Here is an 18,909-nt window from a genome sequence, read left to right on the forward strand (position 1 = left end):
AAGCTTCACCTCATCATCCCATAAAGAACTATTGGGGACTAGACAGGGTGGGCTCAAAAAGAATGGGAGCCAGGCCAAGAAGCAATGAGGATTGTGGGGGCGAGCTCCAGCAGAGAAAGACTACCCCAGGCCTACCACATTACCTCAGCCCCACAGAGGCCATGAGGAGTCGCCGGAAGTGGGCCCCACCCTGGCGTCGTGGGCCGGAAGTGAACGTTGCGCCGGAAGTAGACGTTGCGGAGGCCCGTGGCTGTGGCCCAGGCGGCTGTGGCGAAGGCTGCTGTGGTAAGACCACTTCTTGCTCCTCAACTGAGGTAGGAAGGACACAGGGCCCCCATTTAGGCTCCTCCAAATAAATCACCTTGAGGTTACCTTCACCATGGAGTGCTTTCCCATTCTCTCCCCTAGCCTTTGGCCCAGGGGATTTGAATGGAGCTGCTGCCGCCATTGACCCGTGCGGCTCCATCTTCCTTCAGGCTCCACGGGCCTCCTTCTTATTTGCAAGCCATCTTCCCTTACTCTTCTCTTCTTTGCTTGTTTTTGTTTTTTGTCGGTCATGGGTCCTGAACTCTGGGCCTGGGCGCTGTCCCCCTGCTCTTCAGATCAAGGCTAGTAGTATTCTACCACTTGAGCCACGGCACCACTTCCGGTTTTTCTGGTTTTGTTTTTTTTTTTTTAATTGGAGGTAAGAGTCTCATGGAGTTTCCTGCCCAGGCTGGCTTTGAACCGCGATCCTCAGATCTCAGCCTCCCGAGTAGCTAGGATGACAGGTGTGAGCCACCGGCTCCCGGCTCCCTTACTTTTCTTATTTAGTGTAAACCTGCTCTGATTTTGTGGGGTGGACTGTTTGTTTAAAGGAGGAAAATTACTGAGAATTCGACCTCCTGTTAGGGATTTAAACAGAAAAAGGAAAAGAAGAGAGGGTGGGGGGAGCCTGGTCTAGCCCTGCTTTCAAACCCTAGTACCCTCCCCCTCAAAAAAAGTTCAAACAATAGGGTGTGTGTGTGTGTGTGTGTGTACGTGTGTGTATACTGGTCCTGAGCTTGGATTCCGGGCCTGGACACTGTCCCTGAGCTTTTTTCACTTATAGCTCGCACTCTTAACATGTTAGCCACCGCTCCAATCCTGACTTTTTGGTGGTTAATTGGAGATAAGAGTCTTACAGACTGTCCTGCCTAGACTGGCTTTGAACCGCTATTCTCAGATCTCAGCCTCCTGAATAGGTAAGATTACAGATGTGAGCCACCAGCACCCAGCTCATCAGTCTTTTCTAGACCTTCAAATCAAGAAACACAATACTTACTCTTTCTTCCAGACTTTTTACAAATTTTGTTTTGGCAGATTGAATGCAGGGCCTGCAGCTGTGCTCTTTTTGCTTTAGGGAATTGTATGGGGAACCAAAGGAAAGCTGCATAGAAACAATAGCTGTACATACATCCATTTTTCAGAGCTTTCTATTGGGGTGGCTTTATAATAAAAATAGAATTTCCCATCATACTTGGCTTATTCAATCACAGTGATGAATAGATGTCTCCAGTAGAAGAGGATTTAAACTTCAAACTCATTTCTTTTAGTCTTTCACATTTCTGTTAGATTTCCTCTCTTATAACTGTGATTATAACTATGATTAATTAATATAAAATCTTGATTTACCATAAGATCCTTTCATTTTTAAGAATTCAAGAGGAAATCTTTAAAACAGAATCCTATTATTTCTCTGTTTATGCAAAATTTAACACTTTTCCGACTTAACCCAAACAGTAGGTAAATGATGATAGGCTGTTGTGATACCACTTAAAATAGACATCTTGTTAAAGTCAGGCATTGGTTGCTCACACCTGTAATCCTAACTACTTGGGAGGCTGAGATCTGAGGGTCACAGTTCAGAGCCAGCCCGGGCAGAAAAGTCTGTGAGACTCTTCAATAAACCACCACAGTGGTACTGTGGCTCAAAGTGGTAGAGCACTATCCTTGAGCAAAATAACTGAGGGACAGCACCCAGGCCCTGAGTTTAAGCCCCATGGCCAACAAAAATATTGATAGTTTATATTAGTAATCCTTTCTGACTTAACTCTTGGTATGCCCTAGAACTAATTCCAAGACTGAATTTGGTAATAATCTTAAAATGCTTTGAAGTAATAAAAAATTGCTTCTATTTTTTCAGAAGAGCATTCATACTAAGGATTTCTAAAAAGTGACCCCACTTCTTAGGGCTACTGTTTGATATACTTCATTTCTGATTCCCTAAACTATGTGTTTTTGTTTTTGTTTTTTGTCTTTTTTTCTCAGCAGTTGGAAACAGGTCCTGGGTTTTCAGCATGGAAGACACTTACAGTATGTATTTCTTGTTGCTTTGAGAAAATGAGTTGTTTATACATAGTTTGATGTGTGGCTAGAGTTTTAGTATGTTGTGAGGAACAAAGGTCTGGTATTGATGTAGAGAAGTGCTCAAATTTGAAAAAAAGATGTGTGTGTATGTGTATGTGTGTTGGTTGGTACTAGAGCTTGAATTCAGGGCCTGGATGCTGCCCTTTAGCTTTTGCAGTCAAGGCTGTTAATCTACCACTTGAGCTACAGATCCACTCCCATCTTATTAAGAGTCTCACAGACTTTCCTGTCCTAGCTGGCTTAGAGATGCGATTTTTAGATCTCAGTGTCCTGAGTAGCAAAAATTACAAGCACAAAGCCACTGACTCACAGCTTTGAAATAGACATTTTAAGCTTAAGTAATTAAAGAAATAGAGAGCTGGGTGTGGCAGCTGATATCTGTGATCCCAGCACTCAGAAGGCTGTAGCAGGAAGATTGTAACTAGCTGGGCTATATGCCAAGATCCTCTCTCAAAGAAATAAAAACCTTTTGAGATGTATCTCAGTGGTAGAGCATTTGCCTAGACCCTAGGTTTTATCCCCAGTACTGAAAATAAAGATAAAATAAATTTTTCTTTAAGAAACCAGATTAGAGGGCTGGAAAGGTGGCTCAGTGGTAGAGTACTTGCCTTGCATGCATGAAGCCCTGGGTTCTATTCCTCAGCACCACATAAGCAGAAAAAGCTGGAAGTGGTGCTGTGGCTCAAGTGATAGAGCACTAGCCTTGAGCTGAAGAGCTGAGGGACAGTGGCCAGGCCCAGAGTTCAGGCCCCAGGACAGACAAAAAAAAAGATTAGAGGTGACCTAAAGTGCCAAAGACTAAAAAGTGAAGCATTATGGTAGCTCTCATTATAAACCCTGATATGTGCCACTATATAGGTAATAAAATATGTATGAATCATAAGATATGTCCATTCTGTCAGTTGTTGACATGGCCTGGTATTTGCCAGTGATGGAATGGATTAAATGAAGGGAAACTAACAAGAATTTCAACTGAAAATGCTCCCTTGGTGTTTTGAAGCTTCAAAAATAAGAAAAGATTGCTGGTCAAGAATAGCTTGCCTGTCCTCTAAGACTTTTCCTTCCTATTCATTCTGTCCTTCAAGTCACCTCTCTGGCTCATTTGCATCACGATCATGGTTAGCAATTTATTCCATGTTTACCACTCTTCCAGTGAAACTGTCTGTTTCAATTCCCCACTGGCTTCTGATTTTCATTGCAGTCTCCTGGTTTATAAGCATCTTATCAAATGTGAGCTGTTTATCTTGTTTTACTTTTATCCTTCAGGAATGGAAAGAGCATTTTATTAGGTTGCATATTGTCCTCAGAATGTGTTTAACTATTGAATTTCCCTTCTTTAGCCAAGCTTATTAAGATTTGGGGCTCAGTCTGGATATATTTTTATAGCCTAAGAGTAGTTTTTAAAAAGCATAATATGTTAGGAGACTTTTTTTCACTTTAGAGTTCCATATGTCTTCAGTTAACTTAGCCTCAGAAGTTGTTTCTTTCTTTTTGTGCCAGTACTGGGGTTTGAACTCAGGGCCTGGGTGCTGTCCCTTGGCTTTTTTGCTCTAGTCTGATGCTTTACCACTTGAGCCACAGCTCAATTAGAATTAGACTTTCATATACTTTTCTGCCTGGACTGGCTTCAAACAATGATCCTCAGAGCTCAGCCTCCTAACTAGATAGGATTACAGGAGTGAGCCACTAGTGGCTGGCTAGGCGTTTGTTTGTTTTTATGGTGTTTTGTTTTGTTTTGTTTTTGCAGATTGTTCTTTTTTGGGGAGGTGGGGTAATTCATGGAGCTTTTGAATTCAGGGTCTGGGTTCTGTCCTGAGTTTTTTCGCTCAAAGCTAGCACTCTACCACTTTGAGCCACAGTGCCATTTCTGGTTCTCTGGTAGTTAATTGGAGGTATAAGTCTCGCAAACTTTCTCTCCTGTCTGGGCCGACTTTGAACTGTAATCCTCAGTTCTCAGCCTCCTGAGTAACTAGGGATACAGGCATGAGCCACTGGGTGGCCTGGTAGATTGTTCAAAAAATTTTTTTGTTTTGTTTTGTTGTTGGTTATGGAGCTTGAACTCAAAGTCTGGGTGCTGTCCCTGAGCACTTTTCTTCAAGACTAGTGCTCTATCACTTTGAGCTATAGCTCAACTTCCAATTTTTGAGTGGGTAATGGGAGATAAGAGTCTCACAGGGACTTTGCTGCCCAGGCTGGCTTCAAACCACTATCCTCAGATCTCAGCCTCCTGAGTAGCTAGGATTCAGGCATGAACCACCAGCACTCAGTGAGTACTCAATTTTTTAATTAGCCAATTTGGTAATAATTGATTTTTTTTCTTTTTTTTTCTTTTTTTTTTGTCGGTCGTGGGGCTTGAACTCTGGGCCTGGGCACTGTCCCTCAGCTCTTCAGCTCAAGGCGAGCGCTCTACCACTTGAGCTACAGCGCCACTTCCGGTTTTCTGGTGGTTTATTGGAGATAGGAGTCTCACAGTCTCTCCTGCCCGGGCTGGCTTTGAACCGCGATCCTCAGATCTCAGCCTCCTGAGTAGCTAGGATTACAGGCATGAGCCACCAGCGCCCGGCTTTGATTTTTTTTCTTATCCATGCTCTTGAAAATTAAACTACCAATCTAATATAGGTAACAGGATTATTTGAAAGATAACTAGAATAATCAATATCAACTACTTACAGAAGTAAATTAAAGCAATCTGATATGAAAAAAATCTAACATTTTTCAAACTTTTATAATGTACAATTGCATTATTTATCAACTTTGTTCATGTCATGGGATAGTAGAAATATACAGGATGCCGATAAAAGAGCTAATTTACCTTTAGAACTGGTTGTATTGGGATTGGAGGATAATTTGTGGCATAGTAGGCCACAAGAGGGGATACTGGCATGTCCACAAACCACTTCAACTTTGACGTAGTGGTTGGGAAGCTCTGGTTAAACTAGATAGCAGAAATCAACATGAATTATCACTTTGAGCAAAAGACTGATGACTCATGCCTGTAATCCTAGCTCCTCAGGAGGCTGAGATCTGAGAACCATTGTTCAAAGACTCTTACCTCCAGTGAACCAGCAAAAAAAAAAAAAAAACCTGGAAATGGAATTATGACTCAAGTGGTAGCATGCCAGCTTTGAGCTAAAAAGCTAAAGGATAGCAAACAAAATTCAGGCCCCTGTATCTGCGCGCGCGCACGCACACACGCACGCACACACGCACGCACGCACGCACGCACGCACGCACACACGCACACACGCACACACACACACACACACACACACACACACACACGAACCAGGTGATAGTAATTCATGACAATAACCCTAGCTACTCTGGAGGGGAAGATCTGAATATCTCAAATATGCTTACTAAGACCTTACCACATATTTTCTAGTTCTTGCTTAAGATTCAGTGATAGATGGGTGCCACCTGTGGCTCCGGTCTGTGGCTCCCACCTGTAATCCTAACTACTCAGGAGGTTGAGATCTATGGATCCTGGTTCAAGACAGCCAGGGCAGGAAAGTCAGTGAGATCCTTATCTCCAATTAAGCACCAAAAAACTGGAAGTGTAGTTGTGGCTCAAGTAGTAGAGCACTAGTCTTGAGCATAAAAGCTCAGAAGTGCCCAAGCCCTGAGTTCAAGTCCCGTGGCTGGAACCAAAAAATAAAAATAAGATTTAGTGATAACACAAATTTATTTTCTCATAGTTATATTTTCATTTCTAATTGTTTTTGTTTTGTGCCAGTCCTGGAGCTTGAACGCAGAGCCTGAGCACTGTCCCCAAGCAGGCCTCAACTCTCAGCCCCTTGTAGCTAGGATTACAGGCTTAGCCACTAATTCTGGGCTCATTTTCAATTGTTTAGTCACCTTTTATTGAAATATTTTGTTTTCACTGTTATGTTCTATTATTATAAATTCTGTTGCAAAATCCAGTGTGCTTGGAAGACTGTAGTTTTTACAAGACCCTATTATACTTTATACTTACTGTATTTTTCTTGCAGTCGACTCTCTGGACCCTGAAAAGCTATTACAATGCCCATATGATAAAAATCACCAGATCAGGGCCTGCAGATTTCCTTACCATCTTATCAAGTGCAGAAAGGTAAGATATTGTTTTCATAATTTGTCCTCTAATACCCTCTTCAGTTTTGTTTTTAGTGTGCCAGTCCCAGGGCTTGAACTCAGGGCCTGGACACTATCCCTAAGCTTCTTTTGCTAGGGGTTAGCACTCTACCACTTGAGCCACAGCTCTGCTTCCAGCTTTTTTTTTTTTTCTGTCTTGAGGCTTGAACTCTGGGCCTGGGCACTATCCCTCAGCTCTTCAGCTCAAAGCTAGCACTCTGCCACTTGAGCCACAGCACCACTGCCCGTTTTCTAGTGGTTTATTGGAGATAAGACTCTCACGGACATTCTTGCCTGGGCTGGCTTTGAACCTTGCTCCTCAGATCTCAGCCTCTTGAGTGGCATGAGCCGCCGGCGTCCAGCTAATTTTTCTTTGCTAGTAATGAAAAATCACTCTTACTTTATAAATCTGATATGTTTATTATCTTGGTAAGGATTGAGTGTTATCAATCTCTATGATTTTTTTCTATTCAGAAATTTTAGGGAAATTGACTAGTTTATATCAAGAAAATAATCATTCCAAAATACAATTTTCTCACCGGATGCCAGTGGCTCACGCTTATAATCCTAGCTACTCAGGAGCCTGATATCTGAGGATCGCAGTTTGAAGCCAGCCTGGGCAGGAAAGTTCACAAGACTCTTATCTCCAATTAACCACCAGAAAACTGGAAGTGGTACTGTGGCTCAAGTGGTAGAGCACTTGCCTTGAGCTGAAGAGCTCAGGGGCAAAGCCCAGGCCCAGAGTTCAAGCCCCATGACTGACCAAAAAAATAGAAAAGAAAAGAAAATTTCTCCGTATTTCAACTTCTTATTAAAAAATGTCATTTTCTCTCTGTTCATTGTTTTATAGACTTAGCCTGTAGTAATTAAGAGGCATTTTAAGGACTAGGAATGTGGCTAAGTGGTAGAGTGCTTGCCTAGCATGCATGAAGCCCTGGGTTTGATTCCTCAGTAATCAGTACCACCTAAACAAAAAAAGCTAAAAGTGACACTGTGACTCAAGTGGTAGAATGTTAACCTTGAGCAAAACAAGCTCAGGGACAGTGCCCAGGCCCTGAGTTCAAGCCCCAAGACTAGCCAAAAAGCAAAACAAAAAAGAGGCATTTTGACAGGGTTGTTAGAATGTAGATGCCAGATACAGAGACCAAAATTCTGCTAGCATTTATGCTTAGGAAACAACTTTAAAGTTTAATCCAGAGCTGGGGTGTAACTCAGTAGCAAAGCACTTACTTAGCAAGTTCAACATCCTGGATACAATACCCAGTACCAAAAAAGAAAAAAGACAAAGAAGTTTAGTCCAAACTATATAATACCCTTTAAAATATTTCTTTTAAGTAGTATATAGCTTAGTGATATAGCATGTGCCTTGCATGCTTGAAGTCCTAGATTCAAGCTCTAGCATTCACAAAGGAGTTTCATTTACATTTCTAGAAACATAAGTTGCCTTTGTTAATTATTTCTGTAGCTCCTTTCAGTCTGGAGATCAAGGATCCCTAGACAATTAAACCTGGACAATTTGGGTCAGCATTATCATAAAACTTCCCTAGGCTCTTAACATTTCTCAAGGATAAAAATTGGGAAGGAGATCCAAGTGGTTGAAATACATTGTTATATAATCCCTATCTTCTATTGTCCTTCTTAATCTTTGGCCATAAACCATTGCATTGAACACCTGATATCCCTTACAAAAATGAAAATGATGGAAATTTCTGCCCCCATGAGTTTTCTTGGGTTTGCAGTTTTTGTCTTTCAATTCAGGCCTAGTGCTTCTAGGTAAGCACTCTTCCAGTTGAGCCACACACCACAACCCTTTTAGCTTCAGTTTTCACATAGGGTCTCCAGCTGTTACCAGGGCTCAGGATTTTGGTCCTCCTTCTACCTCTTGTACAGCCAGGATTACATCTGTATACAACCTCAGTTAGCTAGGGTTTTTTTTTTTTAGCTAGTTTTTTGAGATAGGACTTGCTAACTTTTGGGGAGATGAAGGAGGATTTTGCTGGCCTTGAACTTCAATATTCCTATCTCTGCTTCCTATATGGTTGGAATTATAGATGTGCCACCAACCCCAGCTGTGAGTTTCTTAATCTTTATGTTTATCTAGCTTTCTACACATTAATTTTACTTTTGAGTTCCATTTGTGACATATCTTTGTCTTTTTCTAATAAATTTCCTAATTGCTGATGTACTTGCCACAGATTTGAGTGATATTAAACCTTCTGTTTTGTTTTAAAACAGGGAACTTGGTCAGCAAAGTAATTTCTGTCATTTGGGCTGTTCCTTAGTGAAATAGCTGAAATAAAGGTCAAACTGTTCAGAGCCTCATTTCAAGCATCATTACTTTAAATAATCAGCCCTATGTTAATCTGCAAAATCATTGGTTTGTCTCTTCTGCAGCTTCCTTTATAAAAGCTATTTTCCAACACTGTTTTATTGCAATAGCAGAGTCCCTACTGCAATGCAGACTGTTTTAGAATTACTGCCTTCTGAATAGCAGCTTTCAAAGACATCCATAGAATCTCCATTACAGACTATGCTGCCTGAATATTGTGAATCGGAGAAATAAAGATACAATTCAAATTTACTGTTTAGCTCTATATAAGCCACTTAAATTCTAATACTTGTGTTGTCAGTCTCTACTATCATAACAACAAGGCTTATATTTTGATGATTTTGAAGTAATGTTTATATAGCCTACATGAGCAATAACAATTCCTTCTTTTCTACAGTGAGTTAAACAACAAATTTGTCAAGGACTTTCAGGGAACCCATTTACAGAATGAGGTCTGAACCATTCCCTTTAGTCTTTAAGAGACTGAAGAACTAACAGATCCCTTAATTTTGGTTCCACAGAATCATCCTGATGTCGCAAACAAATTGGCCACTTGTCCCTTCAATGCTCGCCATCAGGTTCCTCGGGCTGAAATCAGTCATCATATCTCAAGCTGTGATGATAAGAGTTGTATTGAACAGGATGTGGGTAAGCCTAGCTGGCTAAAGTGTTTTGACCTAATCTGAATATTAACCACTTCAGATTTGCATGATGCTTGATTTGGGTTTTTTGACATTTCTACAGAATAGTATTTTTCTCATGGTAACAATAGCTTGTCAGGCTGAGTGTGTGTGTGTGAGAGAGAGAGAGAGAGAAAGAGAGAGTATGTGTGTCAGATTACTTTCTCTTCTGAATACTGTGCTTCATTTTTCTAATAAGTCACCTAAACAAATAGTTGTCATAAATATGGTAAACGTCTTTGTTTCTGCTTTTCTTTCTAGTCTCCTATCAGCAAAAAAGATAAAACCCCTCTGCCTAGTTTTATATGGTCCCTTTTGTAGAAACAAATACCCAGTAGGCTGCCTACAGCCCCTTTATCCACAATAACTTAGCAATGCCCCCTTCACAATCAAATTTCTTTTGTCTTGCAGTCAACCAGACTAGGAACCTTAAACAAGAGACTCTGGCAGAGAGCACATGGCAGTGCCCTCCTTGTGATGAGGACTGGGATAAAGGTGAAGTCATTCTGCATCTTTCCCTCACTATGTCTAAATCTCAAGTCGTTTGCTTAAGACAGAAGGAAGATTTTCTTTTTTATGAACACACCATGTTGTTCCCACCGCCTTATTATTTTTATCGGACCCCAAAATGAACACATTTGTATCACTGTGCAGACACACAGAACAGCTTATCCCTCTTGATTGGAAAATGCACTTCTTTACATCTGCTTTTTCCCATAAATTGTATTGTACCATCTGTGTTTGATTGTTACTAGGCACGTTTATTATTATTTATGTCACTCGTGTTTATATCCTTCAATTAAATTCCTGCTTCTGTGTCACTTAGGCAGGGTATTTGATCAATTTGTACTTGCGTCTCCAACTTGAGTATTGTTTCCAATCTTACAAATTCAATACCATAAACTGATGCCTTGTCTAATAGTACCACAAATGATATTTTGTCTCCTTTGGCAGATTTGTGGGAACAGACCAGCACTCCATTTGTCTGGGGCACAGCCAACTTCTGTGGCAACAACAGGTAAATAAAACGGTGTCATTCGCAGCACTACTCCCCAAATCAAAGTGTCCTGTTACCAAGATGCAAAGTCACCATTGTTCCTTAATGATGTCCTTTGGTGTGGTAATCTAGTACATATATTGTTTTGGTGAATTTTTTTCTTATTTATTCCTTGATTTAAAAAAAATCATGTACTGGGACTGGGAAGGTCGCTCAGTGGTAGAGGGCTTGCCTTGCATGCATGAGGCCCTGGGTTCTATTCCCCAGCACCACATAAGCAAAAAGAAAAAAAGCCAGAAGTGACGCTGTGGCTCAAGTGGTAGAGCGAGCGCTAGCCTTGAGCTGAAGAGCTGAGGGACAGCACCCACGCCCAGAGTTCAGGCCCCACAACCGGACCCCCCCAAAAAAAAAATCATGTACTTTGTGCTAATCATTGGGAATACAAAATGCTACCTTATAGTCTAACAAGAGAGGAGGTAGTGCTAGGCATTCTTGTTTTCTTTCTCTCTGTGTGTGAGTGCACACACACGCGCTTACAAGCTCTGGGGCTTGATCTCAGGGCCCAGGTACTGTCCCTCAGCTTTTGTGTTCAAGTCTAGTGTTCCACTTGAGCCATAACTCCGCTTCCATTTTGTTTGTTTTGCTGGTTAATTGGAAACAAAGAGTCTCATGGCCTTTCCAGACTGGCTGGCTTGAACTGCAGCCCTTGGGTCCCTCTCCTGAGTAGATAGGGATCACAGGTATCACAGGTATGAGCCATCAGCACTTGGAAATATTCCTGTGGGTTTTTTTTATTTTTTGGTTTTTGTGGGTTTTTTTTTTTTTTTTTTCAGTTTTGTCAGTCATGGAACTTGAACTAAGGGCCTGGTGCTGTCGTGCTGTCCCTGAGCTGTTTTGCTCAAGTCTAGCACTCTACTACTTAGAGCCACAGCACTACTTCCAGGTTTTCTTTGTTATTGTTTTGTTGTTGTTGTTGTTTGGTTTGGTTTTGTTTTGTTTTTTGGTCAGTCATGGGGCCTGAACTCTGGACCTGGGCACTGTCCCTCAGCTCTTCAGCTCAAAGTTAGTGCCCTACTACTAGAGCCACAGTGCCACTTCGGCTTTTTCTGCTTATGTGGTGCTGAGGAATCAAACCCATGCATGCAAAACAAAGCACTCTACCACTTAGCCACCTTCCCAGCCCTACTTCCAGTTTTCTGGTGGTTAATATGAGATAGGAATTTATGCAGGGGAAGGGGAAAAACAAGTCGTTTAAGGATACAGGTGGATCTGTTGCAACAATGAGAAGTACAAGTTGTCATGTCGAAAAAGAACGGGGGCAAGGGGGGAGGGAAGCAAGGGGAGGATTGGGGGGGAGAGGCTGGGAAGGGATGTGAAGGGTAAACAGAGGAGGAGGCTGCAATGCTTGATAAGAAATGTACGCATTATCCTGCCCATGTAATTGTAACCCCTCTGTACAGTATGTTCACAAAAAATTAAAATTAAAAAAAAATATGAGATAGGAGTCTCATGGACTTTTCTGCCTGGGCTGGCTTTGAAAGTGATACTCAGATCACATTTTAGGATTACAGGCCTGAGTCACTAATGCCTAGCATTCCTATATTTTAATTGGGTAGATTTATCTTTTCTAGGTAAATTTAATTTGTTAGGTTTACTTTACCTTAATACTTGGGAAAAACTCTTCAATCATTCTTACTCTGGGAAAATAATATCTAAAAAAGTGATGTGAGAAGTTCTTTATCTGAGATTGAGATTTGATAATCCAGCGTATCTGTTGGTTAGGAAAGAAAATACGTTTCTTCTTCACACTAATTTTTGTATCTAAATTAAACTATTAAGATTTCTCATGGGCTGGGAAGGTGGCTCAGTGGTAGAGCGCTTGCCTTGCATGCATGAGGCCCTGGGTTCGCTTCCTCAGCACCACATAATCAGAAAAGGCCAGAAGTGGCGCTGTGGCTCAAGTGGTAGAGTGCTAGCCTTGAGCTGAACTGCTGAGAGACAGTGCCCAGGCCCAGAGTTCAGGCCTCATGACCAATAAAAAACAAAAATAAGATTTCTCATTACCATCAACATTCAAACCTTAGAAGATTTAATTTTAAATTCAAATGAGACTATTTCTGGATTAAAAAGTGAAGGAATAAATAGGATGCTAGACTTCATTTTTCCCCACTTAGAATGCGTATAGTTGTTTATTTTTAATTGTAAAGATGCTGTACAGAGGGCTGGGAAGGTGGCTCAGTGGTAGAGCGTTTGCCTTGCATGTCTGAGGCCCTAGGTTTGATTCCTCAGCACCACATAAGCAAAAACAAAAAGCCGGAAGTGGCGCTGTAGCTCAAGTGGTAGAGTGCTAGCCTTGAGCTGAAGAGCTGAGGGACAGCGCCCAGGCCCAGAGTTCAGGCCCCATGACCGGACCCAAAAAAAAAAAAAAAAAGATGCTGTACAGAGGGGTTACAGTTACATGAGTAAGGCAATAAGTACATTACTTGTCGATCATTGCTACTCCTGTTGTCCCACTATCCCTTCCCTCCTGTACCTCCCACACTCCTCCCCATTCCACCCCAACGCCCCCACCCCTGCATAGAGTTTTTTATTCTTAGTTTCTAAAGCTAATTAATTGAAAGTGTACAATTTTATGTGTCATAGAGTAAAAAAACTTGAAAAGAATTGCACTGGTTACAACTTTCACTTTTGCCTCAGTTTTATGAGATTTGCTGCCTTTGATGAAGTTGAATGCATTTTGGTTTATCTCTTATGTTTATTGAGTGAGTTGATGAGCCTATGATACTATTGAACAGTAGATGGCATTGCAGTTTATCTTAATTTCTAAAAAATTAAAATAGTATCTTAATTTCTATACAGAGTCAGGAACTTTCCAGAGAAAGAGTAATCATTCTAATTGCAAGAACGTTTGTTATAGAAATGTGTTTACATTTCAGCAGGCACTGGTGGCTCACGCCTGTAATCCTAGCTACTCAGGAGGCTGAGATCTGAGGACATGGTTCAAAGCTAGCCCAGGCAAGAATGTCTGTGAGACTCTTATCTCCAATAAACAACTAGAAAACCAGAAGTGGTGCTGTAGCTCAAGTGGCAGAGCACTCACTTTGAGCTGAGGGAGTGCCCAGGCCCAGAGTTCAAGCCCCATGACAGACAAAACAAAAACAAAAAACAAAAAGAAATGTTTTTACATTTCAGATGAATGTAGGTTGTTTTTTCGCCCTAGTTACAATAAAACACATTTTTATTATCTTGTGTATATGTGCTAAAGAATGCAGATATGCTGACATAGTGAAATTCCTCCTTTTTTTTTTTTTGCAGTCCAGCAAGCAACATAGTTATGGAACATAAGAGTAACCTGGCCTCTGGCATGAGAGTTCCCAAGTCTTTACCATATGTCCTGCCATGGAAAAACAGTAAGTAAAATAGAGGCAAAACACTTTTTACTCGTTTCATTGTGAAAAAATAGTTGGTTCAGATTATTCGGATGTGTTTGGTCTGAACACGTTCATGTACTTTGCATGACTGACTCTATATAAAGGACCCTGCAGATACCCTAAGTATCCCATTCATGTCACCCTATTCCTATCCCTGGTTAGAAACAAGAAAATATAAAAGCACAAAAAAAAAAAAAAAATTTTCAAAGACTATTTTCAGTACTTCAAATAAATTTGGGGACAAAAAAACTATTGATTTGGCTAAGAGAAAAATCATCCCTGATTGTCAAGGCATAATGTCAGTAACAAATTGGAATAAGGAATTATATTGCAGGGACCTAGAAGGAAATTAGAAAAAGAAATTCGTAAGGACCAACATAAGAAATGGAATTCCATGTGGTCCCTAGACATCTGAGGCCATGCTGGGTTAACAGGTACTAAATTTCTACATTTGGAATAACCAAGTGTTAACCTTTATTTAGTATAAACTCTTTTTTTTCTGATACAACCCCAAAATTCACATTCTCTAATTTCAATCTTTACCAGTTTTTGAGTGGGTAATGGGCTAATTTTTGAGTGGGTAGAGAATGCCCTTTAAAATATCTCCCTTTGAATAATTGATCCCCAAAAAAATGAAGTCACAAAATTATGTGTCAAAATGCTTGATGGGTGGGCTCTTTTCTCTTAATTGAAATCTCGTTACTAATTTTAAATTTTTATACTTTTTTTATTCAGTATGTCCCAGAAATAAGTCATTTATGTTTAGTAAATATTGAGGATAAAGTGAATTTTGGTTGGCATGGTATATTTACTTTGAAATATTTCTACTTGTAGATGGGAATGCACAGTAACTGAACCTCTTTCTTAAGTAAGTGTTTCAATTTTATTTCACTATCTCCTCTGATGATAGCAAGATTAAACTGGACATAAAGCAATTTGGGTCCAATTTTCTTCTAGATTATGGTACCAAATTAAAAAGGGTTCTTGTGTGTATGTGTTTTCTCAGTATACAGCCTCTGTTACGGCTTCCTACACTAATGAATAAGCATTTACTAGTTAAATTAGAATTCTGTTGACATCCTAAGTTGTTTTCCCTTACGTTAGTACGTATTGCTTTTTTTTTTAATCAAAGTTGAATTCATTCTAGATCTATGATGCCTCTTGTAATGGACTGAAATTAATCAGACAGTTGTGCTTCATTGCTCTGCAATTCTTTTCCTATGCCATATAGTTTTAATCATCATCAAAAAAATCATACTTTTCAAAAAATCATACTTTTCTTAATGGGCACTTAAAAGTTCTGAATCTCTTAAAGAGTCTCACTATTGATATTACATGAATGTTTGATTTAGCAGAGGAGACCAAAATCTTATTTCTACAGATGCAGCCTTTCCTTGAGATTACCTTGTATGTACCTCTCAGAGCTCAGATACTTGAATGCTATCTTGGCTGAGGTTGCCTAGCCAAACTGCTCTTGGCAAAGGGAATATTATAAAGGCTGGGAATGGGATTATATCCCAACTGTCTTGCAAATAGTAGGCCGTCAAGCAAATATTTATTGAATGAATGAATAATTAACCTGTTATTTCAGGTCTCACACTGTGTACAGTGAAGCAGATGAATTTGTTAGAATATTTTTTTGGTCAGTCATGGGGATTAAACTCTGGGCCTGGGCGCTATCCCAGAGCTCCTCAGGTCAAGGCAAGCACTCTACCACTTGAGCCACAGCATCACTTCCAGTTTTCTGGTGGTTTATTGGAAATAAGAGTCTCACGTACTTTCCTGCCCACGCTGGCTTTGAACTGTGATCCTCAGATCTCAGGCTTCTGAGTAGCTAGGATTACAGATGTGAGCCACTGCCACCTGGCTTGTTAGGATTTTTAGATACCAGAATGAATGTTCCTTTTGGTGAGACATGATTGATGCCAAAAGTAAACACCCTTTAGCTATAAACAATAATATTGATCAGTTGCTTCTAGGTATTGGCCACTTCCATTGGTAGGTTCTGACTTAAAACTGGGAATACATCTGCAAGCCAGAAAATGAGATTTAACCCCAAAAGAAGAAGAGATACAATAGTACTGGGGGGCTGTCAAAAAGCATACATTGAGCTGAGCACCCATGGCTCACACCTGTAATCCTAGCTACTCAGGAGGCTGAGATCTGAGGATCACAGTTCAAAGCCAGCCCTGGCAGAGAAGTCCCCATGAGGTGGTAGAGCACTAGCCTTGAACACAAGGAAGCTCAGGGACAGTATCTAGGCCCTGAGTTCAAGCCCCACAAACAGTCCAAAAAGAAAAATGCATTGAACAGACCTGGATGATGAACTTTGAATTTCTCTGATACTCTGTACAAGATATTTGGTGAACTTATACTGTGACTAACTAAAATGGTAGCACTGGGCTGGGAAGGTGGCTCAGTTATAGAGTGCTTGCCTTGCATGCATGACGCCCAGGTTCGATTCCTCAGCACCACATAAGCAGAAAAGGCCGGAAGTGGCGCTGTGGTTCAAGTGGTAGAACGCTAGCCTTGAGCTGAAAAGCTGAGGGACAGCGCCCAGGCCCAGAGTTCAGGCCCCACAACCAACAACAGAAAAAATGGTAACATTTAAGATGAAAACCTAGAACAAACTTCTACCTCTCTATGGTAGGACCAAATACTTTTCAGACTTTCCACTCTGCTGCCAAACCAAGGAATAATTTATTTTTTTCATGTAATCCCTGAGGAATAAAAAAAAAAAATACATTAAGTTAGATATGAATCTGAGGGGTTTTTGCCAGGTACCAGAAGCTCATGCCTGTAATCCTAGCTACTCAGCTCTGAAGATCACAGAATCACAGTTCAAAGCTAGACCAGGAAGGAAAGTCTATGAGACTCTTATCTCTAGTTCACCACAGAAAAAGCTGTAAGGGCATTGTGGCTCAAGTGGTAGAGTACTAACTAGCCTTGAACAAAAGGAAGTCAGAGACAGCATCCAGACCACACAGTTCAAGCCCCAGAACCTGCCAAAAAAAAAATCTGTGGTTTTTTTTTTTTTGAGATAGCATTTCATTATATAATCCTTGAACTCATAGTCATCCTGCTTCAGCATCCTAAATGCTGGGACTGCAGGTGCACACTACCACACCTGGTTCTTTTTTTGGGGGTGGGGGGGAAGGGGGTCCAGTCCTGGAGCCTGAACTCTGGGCCTGGGCACTGTCCCTCAGCTCTTCAGCTCAAGGCAGCGCTCTATTACTTGAGCCACAGCGCCACTTCCGGCTTTTTTTCTTTTTGCTTATGTGGTGCTGAGGAATCGAAACCCAGGGCCTCATGCATGCAAAGCAAGCGCTCTACCACTGAGCTACCTTCCCAGCCCACACCTGGTTCTTATATTCTTGATAAAGTTTTCCATCAAGCTGGGCACTAGTAGCTCACACCTGTAATCCTAGCTACTCAGCAGTTTGAGACCTGAAGTCTGTGAGACTCTTTAACTCCAATAAACTACTCAGAAAAACCGCCAGAAGAGATGCTATAGCTCAAGGGGTAGAGTACTAGCCTTGAGCAAAAAGAAGCTCAGGGACAGTGCCCAGGCCAAGTTCAAGCCCCAGGACTGGAGGGAGGGGAGTCGTGCGGGGAGGGAGAGAGCATCATTTGTGTCAGGTTTTGTTTTTTACCTTTTGGGTGTTTTTTTTCTTTTTTTGTGGGGGGGAGGGGGCGATGGTGCCAGTTCTAAGACTTGAACTCAGGGCTTGCTCAAGGCTAGTGGCTAGTGCTCTACCACTTGAACCACAGCTCTACTTCCATATGTATATAATGTATTATTCTCATATGAGAATAATTTGTTCATTTAATATGTAGTGCACTTTATAACATTTGGGTTTTATTGACAACTCCACTTTTTTTACTAGATAAGTCCCTCAGAAACTGGTAATGCTATATTAATTCTTATTTCCTAAGGTACATTTTAACTGCTCAAAAAATATTGCTGAGTTAATGAGTAAACAGAGTAGATGAGAGGAGAAAAATATGAACATAAATTAATCAGGATTATTCCAGAATTGTCCTAAGTAGTCGATTTCCTGTAGAGTCAGCTCTGATGTTCTTCTCACATGTGACTAGTGACACAAGAAGTATGCATTGATGTTTCTGTGGAATGATTTCATTTCATTAGCAAGTTTCTATGTACACGGCAGTACCAAGAAGGTAAGGGATTTACTGGGGCTACAGTTACCCCAGAATTTACTGGGGTTACAATTGGGTGAACTATTATTAGATGTGTGCATGGTGCTTTTTATTATTAAAAAGAATTAAGAGCTGGGCACCAGTGGCTTATGCCTGTAATCCTAGCTACTCAGGAGGCTGAGATCTGAGGATCACGGTTCAAAGCCAGCCCAGGCAGGAAAGTACATGAGACTCATCTCCAATTAACCACCAGAAAACTGTAAGTGCTGTGGCTCAAGTGGTAGAGTGCTTGCCTTGAGTTGAAGAGCTGAGGGACAGCACCCAGGCCCAGAGTTCAAGCTCCACAACTGACAAAAAAAACAAAAAGAATTAAAAGGTCATATAATACTGCCAGCTCACACCTGTAACATTAGCTACTCAGGAAGCTGAGATCAGAGACTCTAATAATCATAGTTCTAAGCCATTCCAGGCAGCAAAAAATTAGAAGTGGAATTGTGGCTCAAATGAAAGAGCACCAGCCTTGAGTGAAAAAGCCAATCGAGAATATAAGGTTATGAGTTCAAATGCCAGAATTGGCATTTAATTAATTAGCTAAAATGGAACTAAAAACTTGTTTTTCTCATTTCCTAGCAGATGCCAGCCAGATCCTAGAAGATTCTTACTCCTGACTCCTTCTACCCAAGTATTCTTCATTTTGTGGTTCTTATCTAATAAAAGAACAGTAAACCCTTTTGACTTGCAAACTGACAATTACCTTTTTTTCCCCTTGACTTTTAACTCCTCAACCTTGAATGCCAGAACTCTCATATG

The 18,909-nt window shown here is 40.9% G+C and overlaps 1 protein-coding gene across 2 annotated transcripts; it reads left to right on the forward strand.

Moving 5' to 3' along the window:
- Window positions 1–263: 263 nt before the first annotated feature.
- On the forward strand, window positions 264–18,798 carry Gtsf1 (gametocyte specific factor 1). Of its 2 annotated transcripts, none has more exons than XM_042699096.1 (9): window positions 264–314; window positions 2,290–2,334; window positions 6,381–6,481; window positions 9,352–9,478; window positions 9,922–10,005; window positions 10,465–10,528; window positions 13,823–13,917; window positions 14,773–14,806; window positions 18,733–18,798. In XM_042699096.1, exons 2-8 carry the CDS (start codon window positions 2,319–2,321, stop codon window positions 14,787–14,789), a joined length of 504 nt encoding a protein of 167 aa, XP_042555030.1. In that variant the 5' UTR covers window positions 264–314; window positions 2,290–2,318; the 3' UTR covers window positions 14,790–14,806; window positions 18,733–18,798. The 2 variants fall into 2 exon arrangements, with proteins under 2 accessions (XP_042555030.1, XP_042555031.1); XM_042699097.1 differs by having other exon boundaries at window positions 281–314; window positions 2,293–2,334.
- The last annotated feature ends 111 nt before the right edge of the window (window positions 18,799–18,909 follow it).

The sequence above is a fragment of the Dipodomys spectabilis genome, unplaced genomic scaffold, assembly GCF_019054845.1.
Source record: "Dipodomys spectabilis isolate Male_0828 unplaced genomic scaffold, ASM1905484v1 ptg000234l, whole genome shotgun sequence".
NCBI lineage: Eukaryota > Metazoa > Chordata > Mammalia > Rodentia > Heteromyidae > Dipodomys > Dipodomys spectabilis.

Coding starts and splice junctions, on each gene's coding strand:
- Gtsf1 (XM_042699096.1), top strand. Junction 6,482..9,351: donor ATCTTATCAAGTGCAGAAAG/GTAAGATATTGT, acceptor TTGGTTCCACAG/AATCATCCTGATGTCGCAAA. Junction 10,529..13,822: donor AACTTCTGTGGCAACAACAG/GTAAATAAAACG, acceptor TTTTTTTTGCAG/TCCAGCAAGCAACATAGTTA.